The sequence below is a fragment of the Grampus griseus genome (assembly GCF_964374135.1).
Source record: "Grampus griseus genome assembly, chromosome: 5".
NCBI lineage: Eukaryota > Metazoa > Chordata > Mammalia > Artiodactyla > Delphinidae > Grampus > Grampus griseus.
This window is the reverse complement of record NC_138998.1, coordinates 35,504,811-35,526,604: the sequence shown is the minus strand read 5'-3', so window position 1 is coordinate 35,526,604 and position 21,794 is coordinate 35,504,811. Positions and strand designations below refer to the sequence as shown.

Here is a 21,794-nt window from a genome sequence, read left to right as displayed (position 1 = left end):
CAAGCTGCACTTAAGCCAATTATGAAAATTCTTATCTCAGTAAGTCTTGAGAAGAGCTAATCACTCATTCTGAGTTTTCTATTTCTACCCTGCTATGATTTTGAAACAACTTGCAATTACAAGGCCCACGAAGTCCTAAGGCATTCCAGATACCAATTTTATGTATCAAGCAAATCAAGGTTCTAAAAACAGGTAGGTTAAGATGTCTCTTAAGTCATAAACCTAAAATTTATTCTAGAAAAAGGGTGGTCAAATAACTATCTCAGCAGAAAGGATTATAGTAATGAAAGCCACAGTGCTATAGTTCCTATTCTTCTACAGAGAAAAGAAGCTATAGGCATAAGCAGGACCTAGAAACGGTTGATGATCAGGTAAACAGGTGACAAGAAAAACAATCAGACTTCTATTGCCAATATTGGTTACCCTATTCCAAAACATTTGGTCGATTAGTTTGCTGGGGATTTTTGTGTTTGTTTTGGGTTGGGAGAATGATGGAACTTGGATCTGACAGAGAGCCATTCAGATTTCTTGCAGTTTTTGATTCCCTTAAAACTGGTTCTCACTGGCAAATCAAGACAGTTGAATTAGATAAACTTCTTACTCTAAAATTCTACAGTTTAAAAGAGATACCTGTTTTTAATCTACATCCTAAAACTAGAACAGAGTTAAATGTAGACCTGCTTTTTCTGATTTGCAATTCACTCTATTTCAAAAAGAAGAAACAAAGGATAATGTATACTCATCTGTGAAGTTTTTAAAAGTTAACCATTTGTCTAATGGAAAAACATTATGTTTTTAAGAAAAATTAAACACATTATATTTTGGAAGAAATACAGCATTAAGGCTTAAGAGCTAATTAAGGATATAAACTGCAGTTGCTTGCTTCTGAATAACATTCAATTTAAAAGCAAACATTAATTCCAAGAGAAAAGACACAGCATTAACCAGAAATAGTTGTTAAAGGAAGAAGTCATTTTGACTAGTTTTAAGTGTACAAACTATGGAATTAGCCCTTAAATTAGAAGTCTTCATAATTTAGAAACTACTTTCCTGGAATAGGAAGCAAAAGAGACTCATTGTACACAGAACTCTCTAATTTAGGTATTGTAGCCATTATACATATATATTCCTTTGAACAAATGCTCTGGGATGAATGAATGAATGAATGACCATAATAGCCAGATCTAAGTCTGATCCAGAAACCCTATGAAACATAAGATGTTCAAACGATAAATTCTTAAAACTATGCAAATAAAATTAATGTAATCTTTTCCTTTAATTTAAATTCCTTTTAATTCCCAGAGCCATGGGAAATTTCTTGTAAAACCATTCCATGTCTTAGTTTCATTAAGTAATTCAGTGCCCAAAAAAATTAATAAAAAAATATCCTACAATCTAAGCTCAGCCTCCTCAGAAAAACATAAGTTAAGTCTACCGGAATCCTTGCTCTTTTACGGCAAATGCTGGTGTTTCCAAGGGGAAGATTTCAGACTGCACAAACAGTTCCCTCACTCTCCGGTCTATGACTTTCCCATACTGAGCACCCGCATCCAGAATGACAACAGCTCCTTCATAGTGGTGGTGGCCATCCTTAAGGTCTCCTCCAGCATTCTCCAGCTGCAAATATTAACACAAATGTCTTAATTATGAGAATTATGAAAATTAGAGCTACTTTTAAAAACTGTGGTCACTGTCAGCTCCAAAAACACACAGAAACTGTTAACTTAGGATTTTGAGTTGCCAATTCAAACACTTCTTAAGATTTTTATACATATCCATACACAGGCATAAATATAAGTTACCATCTACTGACGACATGATATAGTCACTTTATGTTTAATGCATCTTATACACATTATCCAATACTAGGGTAAGCATACAGTCCAGCTGTGCCAAAATAACGTACTGGTTTATGCCATGCCTGTTATACTGGCATTATTATTAATAGTGCCTCCTTCGAACCTCAAAAGCATCCCAGTTTGGGTAATAAATTATATGATCACCCAATCTAACTGTCACAGCATTCCTATGAGGGACATACTGATGAGGAACTGAAAGTTTCCTCCCAGAGTATATAACCATACCCAAATTCACTTTATTAGGATTTTTTGTATTACCTGAGGAAAAAATATATATGCATCTGACCCATAACACTAAAAGTTTTTAAATGTTTTTTAATCCTATCTCTGACAAGTCTACATTGAAAACACTCTTCTGGAGAGCAATTTGGCAAAACATAAAATTTTAACCATATGTGCTGAAATATTTATCTGGAGTGTGCTAAAATATTTACCTGGAACTGGCTTCAAAATAATGCAAGGGCAGGTGGGTATGGATGAAACAAGACTGACTATAGGTCAACCACTGAAACCACTGAAGTTGGGTGATACATATATTGTGTTCACTTTAGTCTCGATTCTGTTTTTGTTTATTTTACATAAGAAAAAGCTTTAAAATGTGTATGTACCCTGTAAATCCACTTGGAGGAAGCATATACAATATGATCCCATTTTAAAACATTTTGTGTAAAAGTGCAATGTATGTACATGTATGAAAAAGAATGTATAGACAGATATACACCAAAATATTAACAGAGGCAGTATCTGAGTACTAATGGAATTATAGTAGGTGATTTAAAATTTTTCTTTATGCTCTTCAGTATGTTCAAATATTTACAATACACATATTTTTGTAGTTTTTCCCCCTCCAGTTGTAAAATTTGCACACTAAAAAAAATCTTAAGCCAGCCCCTTAGGCATCTGTGTAACACTTTCATCCCTCTTCCCTCTCCATTTAAATGAATAAATACATGCAGACTGTGACTTCCCGGGTGGTCCAGAGGTTAAGACTCCACGCTCCCAATGCAGGGGGCCCAGGTTCCATCCCTGGTCAGGGAACTAGATACCGCCTACCACAACTAAAAGCCTGCATGCCACAAACAAAATATCCCACGTGCTGCAACTAAAGATTCCTCACACCACAACAAAAATCCCACGTGCCACAACTAAAACCTGGCGTAGCCAAATAAATAAATACATATTTTTTTAAAAAGTAAATAAAAAGAAATGCAGACTTCACAACACCACTAACACTTCTTCACTGCAGTAATGAAAAAACAACAATCACAGGCATCTACAGAGGAGGATTTGTGAGAGGAACTCAACCATAGGCCAGAAAGAATTCCTCAGATCACAAAATGAAGGTTTTAATCATAAGAATATCAAGCAATGTAGAATAATCAGATCACAGAAAACAGAAGTTTATAGAATATATTAATGCAAGAAATGCTAAAACTTTCTCCTTTCAGACCTTTACCCTTAGTCTTAGTATACGTATATACATACACATTCCCCTTTAAGGAATTTATCTAAAAGTATTTTAATTTATTTTTTGTAAAGAATAAAGTACTTTTTAAAGACCACTATGTTATTGTGTAAATGTCTCAGATTTAGGTCCATTATCATCTTCAAAATTTTCACCAAATCCAAGTACAACCTGTTTTCTCATATTACAGGCAGAGTTCTCACTTTGCATGATTCTGATATGCAAGAATTTCATGCCATGCTTTATACCAGGGTTTAGTTAACTACAAACAGTCCCCAATATCATGGCTCCAATTTCAGTTAACATACATTAACATATAATAATTACATAAAGTTGCTCGTCAATTCACAAATCATCACATAAATAAGATGAACATCATGATCAATAGCCAATCATGTCCCTTCTCTCAAAGTCTACTGGTGATTAGTCACTGCACAACAAACAGCCGATAGTGCAATTGTGCTGCCTTCTTGTTGCCCAGTGATAAATCCACATGCCATCTTACACATATGGATAATCAACAAAGATGAAAGTGCACCAAAGAAATTAAAAGTGATATGCTGGAAGTTAATTTCGAATCCAATGTAAATGGAATTATAGAAGAAATAGCTGGCTGTGGCAAGGTTGACACTGCTGCAGTATAAGCCCCTCTAGATGTGCAGTCAGAGGAACTTAGTGAAGGCAACTTATCAACATCAATGAGTGGTTGTGATAAAACGGATAACAATGTCCCAGAGGAAGTCACTCTGAGAAAATACTTCAAATTAAAGAAACTCTTGGAGATATTTCATGACATTCAAAGTGCAAAGGATAAAATGTTGAAAGCCATCAAAGCATAGAAAAGATGTGAAGGGAAGCACTGTGTAAAAAACTTATCAAGAGTAGCTTAAAAAGAAATAGGGCTTCCCTGGTGGCGCAGTGGTTGGGAGTCCGCCTGCCGATGCAGGGGACGCAGGTTCGTGCCCCAGTCCGGGAAGATCCCACATGCCGCGGAGCGGCTAGGCCTGTGAGCCATGGCCGCTGAGCCTGCGAGTCCGGAGCCTGTGCTCCGCATCGGGAGAGGCCACAACAGTGAGAGGCCCGTGTACCGCCAAAAAAAAAATTAAATTAAATTAAATTAAAAAAATAAAAAGAAATAAAGCACAATTCTCAATGTTTCTAAAGTTTTAAGTGATACTAAATAGTAGTTTCACTGCTTCCCTATTCTTTATAATTAACAGTAAGAATATTTCAACAAAAAATTTTAAAACGTCACAACACCATCATAATTTTCCCATTGATTATATGATTGCTTTGCATGGTTTCAGCTTGCAAGTCCATTTTTGCGATCATTTTACTATCACACAGTGAGGACTGTCTATTTCTTTAAATCAACCATTTTTTTCTTAAATAAATTAGTTTTAAAAGAAAATTTTATAGTTTTCTTAGCACGTTTTAAAGCTGTTCAATCAAATGACATCAGAGATCACTGAGGAAACACTGAATCCTTGCCTCACTTCTTTCTACCTCAGCTATCAACTTGCCTATCCAGCAAAAAGCTTCAACAACTCAGGGAAAAGCAAAAAGGTCACCAGTAATAAAAGCAAAAGTTCCATTCCCTGAAAACCTTAAATCTATTTACTCTTACTTCACACAGAGTTGTAAAGTCTGATCATTAGGCTTCCAAACCCTCAAGGGATTAGAAAGAGCACCCTAAAGAGAAAAATAGCTCATTAGTCACACCATTAGTTGAGACAAATGAAATTCAACATCACAAGACAGAAAAACCTATTATATCTATTTATAAAATTGATTTAAAACTGAAGATGAAGGCTATCCCTCTCAGGTGACCTGAAGTCATCATAATAAAGTAAGTAATGTTCATATCTTTTATGATAGCAAGAATGTTAAGTAAAAACTAAACCATATTCAGCACCCTATTTAAGAATAAAGCAAAAGAATCTTGCAGATACTATAAATATGGAAATGGCATCATTTTTGGATCCTCCTGAATCTCCTCATATCACTGACCACCGGATATCAAAACCAGAACCCAAGACATATATCATATAACTAAATGATAAGTTATTCCTCCAAGAACCCCAAAATACAAGCTGGTGGGAATGAACTACCAGAGCCACAATCCCTGTGTTACAGCATCTGTGTGGGAAGCAACCAGGAATCATTAAAGAAAACCAGAGAATTCCACAATGGCCAACAGGTAGTAGCTAAAAGGCACAGGGGCCAATTTAAGAACAGCAGCTGCACTGGGAGGAGGTGTGGCCACTCCAATGGAGCAGAGGCAGCAAGAGAACCTAAGGGTTTAATTCCCCTAAACCTTTGAAACTGACAGGCCAGGACTCCCTTCTGGGTCAGGGCTCACAATAAGGAGCAACTGCTGGGATGAGAATCAAAATTAATAGGATAAGCCTGAACCAAGATGGCGGAGTAGAAGGACATGCTCTCACTCCCTCTTGTGAGAACACCAGAATCACAATAGGCTGCTGGACAATCATTGACAGGAAGACACTGGAACTCACCAAAAAAGATATCCCACATCCAAAGACAAAGGGGAAGCCACAATGAGACAGTAGAGGGGCACAATCACAGCAAAATCAAATCCCATAACTGCTGGGTGGGTGACTCACAGACTGGAGAACACTTATAGCACAGAAGTCCACACACTGGAATGAAGGTTCTGAGCCCCACGTCAGTCTTCTCAACCTGGTGGTCCAGCAACGGGAGGAGGAATTCCTAGAGAATCAGACGTTGAAGCCTAGTGGGATTTGATTGCAGGACTTTGACAGGACTCGGGGAAACAGAGATTCCACTCCTGGAGGGCACACACAAAGTAGTGTGCGCATCGGGACACAGGGGAAGGAGCAGTGACCCCATAGGAGACTGAACCAGACCTAACTGCTAGTGTTGGACGGTCTCCTGCAGAGGTGAGGGGTGGCTGTGGCTCACCATGGGGACAAGGATACTGGCAGCAGAAGTTCTGGAAAGTACTCCTTGGCATGAGCCCTCCCAGAGGCTGCCATTAGCCCCACCAAAGAGCCCAGGTAGGCTCCACTGTCGGGTTGCCTCAGGCCAAACAACCAACAGGGAGGGAACCCAGCCCTACCCATCAGCAGTCAAACGGATTATAGTTTTACTGAGCTCTGCCCACCAGATCAACAGTCAGCTCTACCCACCACCAGTCCCTCCCAACAGGAAACCTGAACAAGCCTCTTAGATAGCCTCATCCACCAGAGGGCAGACAGGAGAAGCAAGAAAAAAAACAATCCTGCAGCCTGTGGAAGGAAAACCACATTCATAGAAAGATAGACAAGGTGAAAAGGCAGAGGATTACATACCAGGTGAAGGAACAAGATAAAAACCCAGAAAAACAACTAAATGAAGTGGAGATAGGCAACCTTCCAGAAAAGGAATTCAAAATAATGATAGTGAAGATGATACAGGACCTCGGAAAAAGAATGGAGGCAAAGACCGAGAGGATGCAAGAAATGTTTAACAAAGACCTAGAAGAATTAAAGAACAAACAGACAGAGATGAACAATACAATAACTGAAATGAAAACTACACTAAAAGGAATCAATAGCAGAATAACTGAGGCAGAAGAACAGATAAGTGACCTGGAAGACAGAATGGTGGAATTCACTGCTGCAGAACAAAGAAAAAAGAATGAAAAGAAATGAAGACAGCCTAAGAGACCTCTGGGATAACATTAAATGCAACAACATTCGCGTAATAGGGGCCCCAGAAGGAGAAGACAGAGAGAAAAGACCCGTGAAAACATTTGAAGAGATTGTAGTTGAAAACTCCCCTAACATAAGAAAAGAAATAGCCACCCAAGTCCAGGAAGCACAGCAAGTCCCAGGCAGGATAAACCCAAGGAGAAACACGCTGAGACACATAGTAATCAAATTGGCAAAAATTAAAGACAAAGAAAAATTATTGAAAGCAGCAATAGTTGCTGCTTTTCAATTATTGAAAAACGAAAAATAACATACAAGGGAACTCCCATAATGTTAACAGCTAATTTCTCAGCAGAAACTCTACATGCCAGAAGGGAGCGGCATGATATACTTAAAGTGATGAAAGGGAAGAACCTACAACCAAGATTACTCTACCCAGTAAGGATCTCATTCAGATTCGATGGAGAAATCAAAAGCTTTACAGAAAACCAAAAGCTAAGAGAATTCAGCACCACCAAACCAGCTCTACAACAAATGCTAAAGGAACTTCTCTAACTGGGAAACACAAGAGAAAAAAAGGACCTACAACATCAAACCCAAAACGATTTAAGAAAATGGTCATAGGAACATATGTATCGAAAATGACCTTAAATGTGAATGGATTAAGTGCTCCAACCAAAAGACACAGGCTTGTTGAATGGATACAAAAACAAGATCCATATATATGCTGTCTACAAGAGACCCTCTTCAGACCTAGGGACACATACAGACTGAAAGTGATGGAATGGAAAAAGATATTCCATGCAAATGGAAATCAAAAGAAAGCTGGAGTAGCAACACTCATATCAGATAAAATAGACTTTAAAATAAAGAATGTTACAAGAAACAAGGAAAGACACTACATAATGATCAAGGGATCAATATAACAGAAGATATAACAATTATAAATATATATGCACCCAAAATAGGAGCACAATACATAAGGCAACTGCTAAGAGCTGAAAAAGAGGAAATCGACAGTAATACAATAATAGTGGGGGACTTTAACACCTCACCTACACCAATGGACAGATCATCCAAACAGAAAATTAATAAGGAAACCCAAGCTTTAAATGACACACTAAACCAGATAGATTTAATTAATATTTATAAGACATTCCATCCAAAAACAGCAGATTACACTTTCTTCTCAAGTGCACACAGAACATTCTCCAGGATAGATCACAGCTTGGGTCACAAATCAAGCCTCAGCAAATTTAAGAAAATTGAAAAAATATCAAGCATCTTTTCTAACCACAACACTATGAGATTAGAAATGAATTACAGGGGAAAAAACATAAACAACACAAACACATGGAGGCTAAACACTACATTACCAAATAACCAAGAGATCACTGAAGAAATTAAAGAAGAAATCAAAAAATACTTAGAGACAAGTGACAATGAAAACATGACAATACAAAACCTATGGGATACAGCAAATGCAGTCCTAAGAGGGAAGTTTATAGCTATACAAGCCTACGTCAAGAAACAAGAAAAATCTCAAATAAACAATCTAACCTTACACCTAAAGGAACTAGAGAAAGAAGAACAAACAAAACCCCAAGTTAGCAGAAGGAAAGAAATCATAAAGCTCAGGGGAGAAATAAATGAAATAAAAACAAAGAAAACAACAGCAAAGATCACTAAAACTAAAACCTGGTTCTTTGAGAAGTTAAACAAAATTGATAAACCATTAGACAGACTCATCAAGAAAAAGAGGGAGAGGACTCAAATCAATAAAATTAGAAATGAAAAAGGAGAAGTTACAACAGCCACCGCAGAAATACAAAGCATCCTAAGAGACTACTACAAACAACTCTATGCCAATAAAATGGACAACCTGGAAGAAATGGACAAATTCTTAGAAAAGTATAACCTTCCAAGACTGAACCAGCAAGAAATAGAAAATATGAACAGACCAATCACAAGTAACGAAATTGAAATTGTGATTAAAAATCTTCCAACAGGGGCTTCCCTGATGGCACAGTGGTTGAGAGTCTGCCTGCTGATGCAGGGGACACGGGTTCGTGCCCCAGTCCGGGAAGATCCCACATGCTGCGGAGCAGCTGGGCCTGTGAGCCATGGCCGTTGAGCCTGTGCGTCCGGAGCCTGTGCTCCGCAACGAGAGAGGCCACAACAGTGAGAGGCCCACATACCGCAAAAAAAAAGAACAAAAAAATCTTCCAACAAACAAAAGTCCAGGGCCAGATGGCATCACAGGTGAATTCTATCAAACATTTAGAGAAGAGCTAACACACATCCTCCTCAAACTCTTCCAAAAAACTGCGGAGGAAGGAACACTCCCAAACTCATTCTATGAGGCCACCATCACCCTGATACCAAAATGAAACAAAGATACTACAAAAAAAGAAAATTACAGACCAGTATCACTGATGAATATACATGCAAAAATCCTCAACAAAATACTAGCAGACAGAATCCAACAACACATTAAAAGGATCATACACCATGATCAACTGGGATTTATCCCAGGGATGCAAGGATTCTTCAATATACACAGATCAATGTGATACCCCATATTAACAAATTGAAGAAGAAAAACCACACGATCATCTCAATAGATTCAGTAAAAGCTTCTGACAGAATTCAACACCCATTTATGATAAAAACTCTCCAGAAAGTGGGCATAGAGGGAACCTACCTCAACATAATAAAGGCCAAATATGACAAACCCACAGCAAACATCATTCTCATCGGTGAAAAACTGAAAGCATTTCCTCTAAGATCAGGAACAAGACAAGGATGTCCACTCTCACTGCTATTATTCAACATAGTTTTGGAAGTCCCAGACACGGCAATCATAGAAGAAAAAGAAATAAAAGGAATACAAATTGGAAAAGAAGAAGTAAAACTGTCACTGTTTGCAGATGACATGATACTATACATAGAGAATCCTAAAGATGCCACCAGAAAATGACTAGAGCTAATCAATGAATTTGGTAAAGTTGCAGGGTACAAAATTAATGCACAGAAATCTCTTGCATTCCTATACACTAAAGATGAAAAATCTGAAAGAGAAATGAAGGAAACACTCCCATTTACCACTGTAACAAAAAGAATAAAATACCTAGGAATAAAACTACCTAGCGAGACAAAAGACCTGTATGCAGAAAGCTGTAAGACACTGATGAAAGAAATTAAAGATGATATCAACAGATGGAGAGATATACCATGTTCTTGGATTGAAAGAATCAATATTGTGAAAATGACTATACTACCCAAAGCAATCTACAGATTCAATGCAATCCCTATCAAATTACCAATGGCATTTTTTACAGAACTAGAACAAAAAAATCTTAAAATTTGTATGGAGACACAAAAGACCCTGAATAGCCAAAGCAGTCTTGAGGGAAAAAAACAGAGCTGGAGGAATCAGACTCTCTGACTTCAGACTATACTATAAAGCTACAGTAATCAAGACAATATGGTACTGGCACAAAAACAGAAACATAGATCAATGGAACAAGATACAAAGCCCAGAGGTAAACCCACACACCTATGGTCAACTAATCTATGACAAAGGAGGCAAGAATATACAATGTAGAAAAGACAGTCTCTTCAATAAGTGGTGCTGGGAAAACAGGACAGCTACATGTAAAAGAATGAAATTAGAACACTCCCTAACACCATACACAAAAATAAACTCAAAATGGATTAGAGACCTAAATGTAAGACCAGACACTATAAAACTCTTAGAGGAAAACATAGAAAGAACACTCTGTGACATAAATCACAGCAAGATCTTTTTTGATCCACCTCCTAGAGTAATGGAAATAAAAACAAAAATAAACAAATGGGACCTAATGAAACTTAAAAGTTTTAGCACAGCAAAGGAAACCATAAACAATACCAAAAGGCAACCCTCAGAATGGGAGAAAATATTTGCAAATGAATCAACGGACAAAGGATTTATCTCCAAAATATATAAACAGCTCATGCAGCTCAATATTAAAAAAAAAACAACCCAATCCAAAAATGGGCAGAAGACCTAAACAGACATTTCTCCAAAGAAGACGTGCAGATGGCCAAGAAGCACATGAAAAGCTGCTCAACATCACTAATTATTAGAGAAATGCAAATCAAAACAACAATGAGGTATCACCTCACACCAGTTAGAATGGGCTTCATCTGAAAATCTACAAACAACAAATGCTGGAGAGGGTGTAGAGAAAAGGGATCCCTCTTGCACTGTTGGTGGGAATGTAAACTGATACAGCCACTATGGAGAACAGTATGGAGGGTCCTTAAAAAACTAAAAATAGAATTACCATATGATCCAGCAATCCCATTACTGGGCATATACACAGAGAAAACCATAATTCAAAAAGACACATGCACCCCAATGTTCATTGCAGCACTATTTACAATAGCCAGGTCAAGGAAGCAACCTAAATGCCCATCGACAGACGAATGGATAAAGAAGATATGGTACATATATATGATGGAATATTACTCAAAAATAAAAAGGATTGAAATTGGGTCATTTGTTGAGACGTGGATGGATCTAGAGACTGTCATACAGAGTGAAGTAAGTCAGAAAGAGAAAAACAAACATTGTATATTAACACATATATGTAGAACCTAGAAAAATGGTACAGATGAACTGGTTTGCAGGGCAAAACTGAGACACAGATGTAGAGAACAAATGTATGGACACCAAGGGGGAAAAGCCGTGGGGGGGTTATGGGTGGGGGTGTGATGAATTAGGCGATTGGGATTGACATGTATACACTGATGTGTATAAAACTGATGACTAATAAGAACCTGCTGTTTAAAAAAATAAATAAAATAAAATTCAAAAAAAAAATAAGATAAGGAAAACAGAAGGGCCAGACTAAAGTGTGGGGAGGAATCAGTGCCAGGAATGCTCAGAAAACAAACTGCCATGATTTTAACAGAAGAGGGAGCTCTATCAATTTGTAGAAAGTATCTGAAAATTTAGAAGGTATTCTAAAAATGCAAGAAATACTAGGAATTCCCTGGAGGTCCAGTGGTTAGGACTCCATGTTTCCACTGCAAGGGGCACGGGTTCCATCCCTGGTCCCATAACTAAGATCCGTGTGGGGAGCCAAAAGAAAAGAAAAGAAAAAAAAAAAAATGCAAGAAATACACCTGATACTAACAGAACATTGTTAATCAACTATACTCCAATATAAAATAAAAATTTTAAAAAAGTAAAATGCAAGAAATTAAGTTTGCATGGAAGAGAAGCAATAAGCATAGAAGTTAAATTCCATACAAAGTTACTAAAAGTAAAAAAGGAAATAAGGAATAGAATAATATCTCTAAAGCAAGCAAGACAGAAAGACAAACTCAAACAACAGATGAAAACTGGAATGTGCTATTTCTAAATAAGCGAAAAGGTATTAAAATTCTGCAAGGCATGAAAGAATATGAATCAAAATTAGACTATAAACCCAGAACGACCAATCCCAAGACATACTCTCAACAATATTATTTGGCTTTAAAGAAAAAAACCCTTTGAATATATTGGTTAAAAACTTATATCTCACTCAACTACACATTTGTTGCGTGTAGTTTTCTTTACATGTGTCTTATTTTACAATAAATATTTTTTAAATAAAGCAAAAGAAGGGAACTAAGAGTCTGTACCTTTTATTTCAGGTGTCTTACATATTTTCTTATTCATAATGTATTTGTTTTACAGATGAAGAAAATGCCAGTTGCCTGGGGATAGGACTAAAATGTAAGTCTTTTCAAACCCCAAAATAATTAGCACTGCAGAAGGAAAGTGGTTAAATATGCATTATATTTCTGGAAGACTACCTTCAAAGTTATTTTACTTTTTAATATTTTGGTACTTAAAAGGGGTAAGCTTTATTACTTTAAAAAGTTTCCATCATGAGTGAAATAATGTTCTGTTGATGTCTCCAAGAAAAGAACTATTATACTATATAAACGATTTTTGAAATTGAATTTCATCAATACCAAACTTATTCGTGTAATTGCCTTTAAAATCCCTTTTGGGGCTTCCCTGGTGGCGCAGTGGTTGAGAGTACGCCTGCCGGTGCAGGGGACATGGGTTCGCGCCCTGGTCTGGGAGGGTCCCACATGCCGCAGAGCAGCTGGGCCCATGAGCCATGGCCGCTGAGCCTGCGCTTGGCAACTGGGAGAGGCCATGGCAGTGAGAGGCCCGCGTACCGCAAAAAAAAAAAAAAAAGCCCTTTCAAATTAGGAGCCTTCAATTGTTGAAATAAAATTAAAAGTTTTAGGGTTAAGAAAGATTTAAAAAATACCCACCCACACCCATTTTAGTGATCTGAGATTCTCAACTACTCAGAATAATCCTTTCATTACCAAAAGACAACTGGAAATTTGACTTTTATCTATCTAATCTCACCACATCTATAACTAAAAAAATAGTACAGTTTCTTCACAAAATTATCCAACATCTCGGGTACTTTAGATGAATCAACCTCACCAAAGATTTTTCATAAGAGCCCATCACCTCACATACAATGCTGAATGAAGTTTGAGCCTACAACTAAAGGATTAAAACAAAGAGACTATAGCTCCTGACCTTACCATATGCTTGTTATACCCTCCTTTTATTTTGAAAAATTTTGAACCTACAAAAAGTTGAAAGTATGGTACAATGAACAGCATTCTCCAACTAAATTTAACAATTAGTAACATTTTGCCACATTTGGTTTATTTCTACCTATATATATACTTTTTCCCCTGAACAACTGGAAAGTAAATTGTAGATTTTTCACTCCCCAAACATCTTTTCATCATGGAACTCCTACAAACTGGAACATTCCCCTGCATAACTACAATACCTTTTTCACACCCAAAAAATTTAACACTGTTAGTACCTATACACAAATTTTCCCAAATGTCACAAATACCTTTATGGCTTTTTTTTTTCCTTTAATTCCAGAACCCTATCGAAGACCACACATTTTGCACACACATTAATCTAGAACTATTCACCTCTTCACATTTTTATGGTCTTTCATGACACTGACATTTTTAAAAGTTCAGAGTAGCTTTTTGTAGAATGACCCACAACCAGGATGGGTTTCCTTTCTCATGATTAGACTCTAGATAAACATTACTTTTTGGCAACAATTTTATATTGGTGATGATTTTACACTGCCTTCTCCTGATGTCATACAATGGCAAGGACACAATGTCACTTTGTTCCACTACTGGTAATACTGACTTTGATCACTTGGTTAACATGACTGTGTGCTTGAAAGAAAAAAAAAATCTGATTCAAGTCCTACCCCTGCTTAAAACCCTATAGTGACTTTCCCTTAGAATAAAGTTCAATAAAGTCCAAAATACTTTCCAAGTCCTATGAGGCTTTGTCTACTCTTTAGCCTAAACTGCTCTTTTAAACTCTCCACAGTCCCACAGAGTAGTATGCTGTCCTCTCTGAATCAATCTCAAACATGTCAACTGAAAGAAATCAAACATCTCTGAAATCATGCTGTATCTTAAATTTTCCATTAGCCCAATGACAAAGCTGTCACTGCCATGGTCATAGTTATGTACAATTTGACATAAAATCCTTTAAGGGAAGGTGATTCCCAGAATCTCTCAGGACGGAATCTCTCAGGAAATCTCCCTTAGAGCAGAAAGATGCCCCAAGAGTTCAGGGAAAGAAATACAGGTGAGCATGGCTGAAAGTCATCTAGAATAGCCATGCTGGAGCTTTATGTATCTCACCAAGTACGCCATTTCTCTATGCATTCTATGAACAGTAAGAATGAGTAAGATCCCTGGAAAGTGTAGTGGCTCCTTATTCGTAGTGGTATGCCTGGACAAGTGCAACCCCGTAACACTTCAGTCAGCAAAACATTTAAAAAACATTTGAAGGGCTTCCCTGGTGGCGCAGTGGTTAAGAATCCACCTGCCAATGCAGGGGACACAGGTTCGATCCCTGGTCCAGGAAGGTCCCACATGCCGCGGAACAACTAAGCCCTTGTGCCACAACTACTGAGCCTGTGTGCTGCAACTACTGAATCCCGTGTGCCTAGGTGGGCCTAGGTGCTCTGCAACAAGAGAAGCCACCGCAATGAGAAGCCCATGCACCTCAACGAAGAGTAGCCCCCACTCACCTCAACTAGAGAAAGCCATGCGCAGCAACGAAGACCCAACGCAGCCAAAAATAAATAAATTATTTAAAAAAATAAAAATAAAAACCATTTGAAGAAGGACTGAGTTCTGGTTATTACCTGAAAAACTTACATTGACATCTTCTGGTAAGAACAAAGGAGTGCTAGCGTCAAAAATTCCAGAATGAATTCTCAGTGGCCTGGAAAAAAATCCCAGAAGTAACTGAGTACTCACAAGGAATAACGAATCATCAAAATTCTTGATGGAATAAGAGATCTGTGGAAAAACAGGACCTGGACAACTCAAGTCAAAAAGTAATTCAGGGGCTTCCCTGGTGGTACAGTGGTTGAGAGTCCGCCTGCCGATGCAGGGGACACGGCTTCGTGCCCCGGTCCGGGAAGATCCCACATGCCGCGGAGCGGCTGGGCCCGTGAGCCATGGCCACTGAGCCTGCGCGTCCAGAGCCTATGCTCCGCAACGGGAGAGGCCACAGCAGTGAGAGGCCCGCGTACCGCAAAAAAAAAAAAAAAAAAAAGTAATTCAGAAGAGTCAGGCTAAACATGAAGAAAGTTTAGAAATACTAAAACTAATTTATTTCATATAAATAGATATATAGATATGTTTTATCTATACCTAAGTAGTATATAAGTTTTAAAAAAGTCTAAGTCTCTGAAATATATATAAAAAATTCTAGGTGCAATTACTGAATACAGGTGACAGTTATATAATTGTTCATTTTACATAATAAATGTATTAAATGCCTTTAGGAAACGATGCCATACATCTGCTTAAGCAGCACTTACTTATCATCGACTATTTCATGTTGCCTAAATTAAGATCACGAAGTTTTGTTCCATTTGTCTTATAATTTCAATACATTTGTAGATACTAAGCATTATAAGCAAAAATTCTGATCACTAAATTCGTCTGCATTCATTTTTCTCTATCTTGTTTAATCTAAGTATGCAACCTATAGACCTCTTCAGTAAATATCTTCAATAAATTACTATTTTTTTAAGTTTTCAGTGTTCAACAGGTTTGGGAAATACAAGTCCCTAGTGACATATAGCATTGTCTTAGCCTTTTACTGCTCCTGGTTTGTTAATGAGTTCATACGTTGAGGAAACACTTTTCCTTAATGAGATTTCAAGCTAGTAGTTATTCAATGTTCCTGCTTTGCTTCTACACGCTATCTGGGATCATGCTACTATGAATTCCATATTGCTTTTAATTTAATTATTTTTTCTCCTTTACTGAACCAATTTGTAGTAGTTCTGATTACAATTTCATCTTCTTTTGAATAAACAAATATGTCTCTTGATTCTTTAAAGTCATTCCAAATCTTCTTCTCCCCTTATGTGTAAGGGTGCCAACAGCTCCTTTCAAGTTCAAGTGGGCACTATTCCTGACCATAATGAACAGTCTGTACTATCTAAATCAATGAATTAAAAAGCGGTTTAGCTTGGATTCAGATACTACTACTAGCACCCACTTAAAGACAGCCAGACCCCATGTACACAAACTCTAACCGTGGAAATGGTTGAGGAATTTCAACTTCTCAGGTAAATTAAATATAGTTCTAATGCTAAATATAGTTCTAATGGGTTTTATTGATACATATGATCACTGGGTAAGAAAATAAACACACAACTGATTATTACCTTTATTTTCCAACTTCAGGGGAAATAAAAATTTATTCCAGTGTTACAATTTCTAATTCCAATTTTTAAACCTTTTGAAATCAATTATATATTTTCCCTTGGATTTCAATGACTCTAAAAGAGTCTTTCCAGAAAGTTATAGCAATGTTATTTGGCTGACAAACTATACTTACGTAGCCAGTTTTAAATTAAATAATTAAGAAAACTTGGCACCGTTGGCTAAAATCAAAGTACACTATTCTTTACCTCATGATTTTTCAATCCTTAAAGTTTTATTATAGCTACTTTTCCCATTTGATGATGAGCATTAGCCAACGGAGGATCAAGGTTATCTCTAGATAAATCTAACCCACTCTTAATTAGCTCAAACCATCCTACTTCTAAAAGTTGGCAATGTACATACACACACACACACACACACACACACAGAGAAACAACATTCAGTAACAACTGTTGTCATACCATTAAAATATTAGAAGGAAAAGTTTTGAACCATGTCCATGCTTATCTGTTTAGTTATACTCCTCACAGATTTTTTCTTTATATTGACCTTTAGTTTTCCTGACTGACTCTGCATTCCAACTGTGACTGAGATCTACTACTTTAACAAAAAATACTTCTTTAGATGGTGATTCAAGTGTGTGTTGCCTGTTCACATGAACAAGAACCAAAGGTTCTTTGCAAAGAGACAAAGAAATAGAAAGAATATTATAGATTTATATACCTAAACAGCCTCTCTTCAGTTCATCTCCCCATACTATCAGTATACTAAAGATTACCTTAGATGATACTTTTCATGCAGAGATGAAAGATAATCAAAGGGCTTTCTCTTCCTAAATATACTGAGTTTGTGAACAGACTCAATTTTACCTTTAATTACTTTTCCTAAAATACTTTTAAGAAGTAATTTTAGCTTAGGTCTATACATTTTTTCCTAAGAAAAACTTTAAAGTTTAAACATAGAATGTCACAATTTCACAAGTATTTAGCACATGGTCCACTTTTCAAGATGCAACTATTATACTTCATAAACCCAACCTCCTTTCTACATCTTGCCCTTTCTACTGTAACATGTGCCTGAACTACACTTTGTTGAAAATAATAATGAGTTAATAAAACTTGAAAAAATTATGCACAAAATTGGTCAAAGTTAGGGAAGGAATCAAGCATGCATTCTGCCTTTCTAGTATCAACTCTGCCATAAGTAACCACGCAGTAAGTGAAAGAAAGTTCTTTATAAACAGTTCCAGAATTAGAATTCGAATATCATCATTTTGCAATCTCTCATAAAATAATGTATCTAAGGCTACTGTGGTCCACAAAAGGATCAGTGCTGGTATGCAAACTGTTGCCAGTTCATAATAACAAAAGGTACATAAATTTTGTATAAGCATTCATAAACTTATATAACAAGTTGACAATAATTTTATTTCCTTGAATCTATAATAAAAATTTGTGGCTTTTATTTTCTATGCCTTAGAGTTTTAAGTTTCATTTGTCTAAAAGTTTATTGTATTTTATAAAAATAGCAGTCATGGTAGGACTGGAAATTTTTTAAAAAACTCGATCTTTATTGCAGATCTGTGAGAAGCACTGAACTAGGTGTTGGCTATTAAAATCATTAAAGACTGATGAGAAATTTGATAACAGATGAATAAGATGGCAACACCCTGAATCAACTGATCAATCTTAACCTACTAAAATAGAGACAAGACATATGTAACTCTTTTTTTGTAACTGAAGTATAGTTGATTTACAATGTTGTTAATTTCTGCTGTACAGCAAAGTGATTCAGTTATACATATATATACATTCTTTTTTTATATTCTTTTCCATTATGGTTTATCATAGGATACTGAATATAGTTCCCTGTGCCATACAGTAGGACCTTGTTGTTTATCCATTCTACATGTAATAGCTTACATCTGCTAACCCCAACCTCCCACTCATCCCTCCCTCAATCCCCTTCCCCCTTGGCAACCACAAGTCCGTTCTCTATGTCTGTGAGTCTGTTTCTTTTTCATAGATAGGTTCTTTTGTGTCATATTTTAGATTCCACATATAAATGTTAGCATGTGGTATTCCTTCTCTTTCTGATTTACTTCACTTAGTATGACAACCTCTAGATGCATCCACGTTGCTGCAGATGGCATTATTTTGTTCTTTGTATGGTTGAGTAATATTCCATTGTGTATATATACCACATCTTCTTTATCCATTCATCTGTTGATGGACATTTAGGGTGCTTCCATGTCTTGGTTACTGTAAATAGTGCTGTTATGAACATAGGGGTACATGTATCTTTTCAAATTAGAGTTTTGTCTGGAATATGCCCAGGAGTGGGATTGCTGGATCATATGGTAATTCTATTTTAGTTTTACGAGGAACCTCCATAGTAGCTGCACCAACTTTCATTCCCACCAACAGTGCAGGAGGGTTCCCATTTCTCCACACCCTCTCCAGCATTTGTTATTTGTAAACTTTTTAATGATGGCCATTCTGACTGGTGTGAGGTAGTACCTCACTATAGTTTTGATTTGCATTACTCTCATAATTAGCAATGTTAAGCATCTTTTCATGTGCCTGTTGGCCATCTGTATTTCTTCTTTGGAGAAATGTCTATTTAGGTCTTCTGCCCATTTTTCAATTGGGTTGTTTTTTGTTGTTGTTGAGTTGTATGAGCTGTTTGTATATTTTGGAAATTAAGCCCTTGTCAGTTGCATCATTTGCAAATATTTTCTCCCATCCTGTAGGTTGTCTTTTCATCTTGTGTATGGTTTCCTTAGCTGTGCAAAAGCTTGTAAGTTTGACTTAGGTCCCATTAGTTTATTTTTGTTTTTATTTCTATTGCCTTGAGACACTGACCTAAGAAAACACTGATACGATTTACAGACATATGTAACTTACTATGAGGCACTAAGTAAGTGTATGTGAAGGAAAACTGACCACATGTTTATAACTACTGAGGTAAGTGACAGAGACATTATACTCTTTGCTCTACTTGTGCATGTTTTTAAATTTTCCATATGTAACAGACTACATTGGCCCTAATAATTCTTCACTATTCCTTACATCCATGCCTTTTGTCATGCCACTTTGCAGTTTGTCCTATTATAGGCAGAATGTATCACTCTTGACCCTGAGCTCAACCACGAGACCTGCTTTTGCCAATGTAATGAGGGCAGAAGTGACAGTGTGCCAAGCCTTAAGCCATTTTTTTTTTTACATCTTTATTGGAGTATAATTGCTTTACAATGGTGTGTTAGTTTCTGCTTTATAACAAAGTGAATCAGTTATACATATACATACGTTCCATATCTCTTCCCTCTTGCGTTTCCCTCCCTCCCACCCTCCCTATCCCACCCCTCTAGGTGGTCACAAAGCACCAAGCTATGTTCCTTGTCTCCTGTGCTTCTGCCATCATCATGAAAACACCAAGAGCCTACTTATTGATCCAAGCAAAGGATGAGAGTAGTGAAGCTCAGCCGAGCTCACCCACAAACTCCTGCGCAAGAAGTAAGCATCACTTGTCTTTCTGAAAATGTTTCTAATACTACCTAAAGTGAAATTTTTAAAAAGCTGTCTAACACCAAAGCAACCACAGCAGGTTATGAATCAATAATAAATTATGATTCTGCTTTCCCTGGCCATATATAGCAGAAATATATAAGAATGTAGGGGAGGGCTTCCCTGGTGGCGCAGTGGTTGGGAGTCCGCCTGCCGATGCAGAGGACGCGGGTTTGCGCCCCGGTCCGGGAGGATCCCACATGCTGTGGAGCGGCTGGGCCCGTGACCCATGGCTGCTGGGCCTGCGCGTCTGGAACCTGTGCTCCGCAACGGGAGAGGCCACAACAGTGAGGGGCCCAGTAACCGCAAAAAAAAAAAAAAAAAAAAAGAATGTAGGGGAAATTGTACAAAATGGCTACCATTAAGTTTAGTTCTCTACGACCTTGACTTCAAAATATACATTATACTGAATCTTTGGCTTTAAAGATTAAAATATAATGCATACTTACCTCTTTTTTTAAAGGGGGTAACTAATGAAGGAAAGACATCAGGGAAGAGAAACCACTTAGAGGCACTATTAAATAACCTCTGGAGAGCTAGGGCTGGTGAACTCAAGAGGTACCAGACTAGACAGGATAATATGCCTCACAGACAAACCTGTAGAAATTTTCTTATCTAGTACCTGAAAATAGCTTTTCTATGAAAATACTACACCAAATCCAAGGTTGCATTTTTAAAACATTCAACCTTGTTAAATTCAGAATGCTTCAAATTCTATTTATTTTTATCAACTTTATTGCCAAATTATTTTTTAATTTAAAATTCAAATTGCTACTACCAAATAAAGTAGTGGTTCATTTCTACTGGTTTTTATATACCTGTCTAAAAGTAGCCTGTTTGTCCACAAACCACATACTATTTTGATTAAAATACAGCTGAGCAAAATACTTTAAAAATATCCTTAAGGATAAAATATTATAACGCAACTTTTTAAAAGTTTCTTTTACTATACCAAGATTTATCTCTTCCAGGCATCAGGTACCTATTATTACAGCCTATATATTCCAAGCTGTAGGAAGTGGGGAATACCAAAATCTATCAGGGGCTATCTTCTGTTCCAGCAATTTCACTCCTAGGTGTTTATACAGAGAAATGAACACCCACAAAAACTGGAAACACAAAACTGTCCACACAAACACAAAACTGTCCACAAAAACTGGAAACAATCCAAATGGCCATTAATATGTAAATGGCTAAACAAATTCTGGTATATCCATACAGTGGAATATTACATAATAATAAAAATGAACAAACTACTGATACACACAACATTGATAAATCTCAAAAACGTTATAGTGAGTAAAAGAAGCCAAAATCATTGTATGATTCCACTGATATAAAATTCAAAAACAAACAAGACTAATGTATAGATACAGAAATCAAAACAGTGGTTGCTGCTGAAGGAGTGGAGGAA

At 36.9% G+C, this 21,794-nt stretch overlaps 1 protein-coding gene across 2 annotated transcripts in view; it reads right to left on the bottom strand.

Moving 5' to 3' along the window:
- GMPS (guanine monophosphate synthase) overlaps nt 1–21,794 on the bottom strand; it is a 99,103-nt gene that overhangs the window by 62,175 nt on the left and 15,134 nt on the right. For both annotated transcript variants that reach the window (XM_082654779.1, XM_082654778.1), the window contains exon 2: nt 1,436–1,617. In XM_082654779.1, the coding sequence (XP_082510905.1) occupies nt 1,436–1,617 (182 nt within the window). The remainder of the gene's footprint in view (nt 1–1,435; nt 1,618–21,794) is intronic.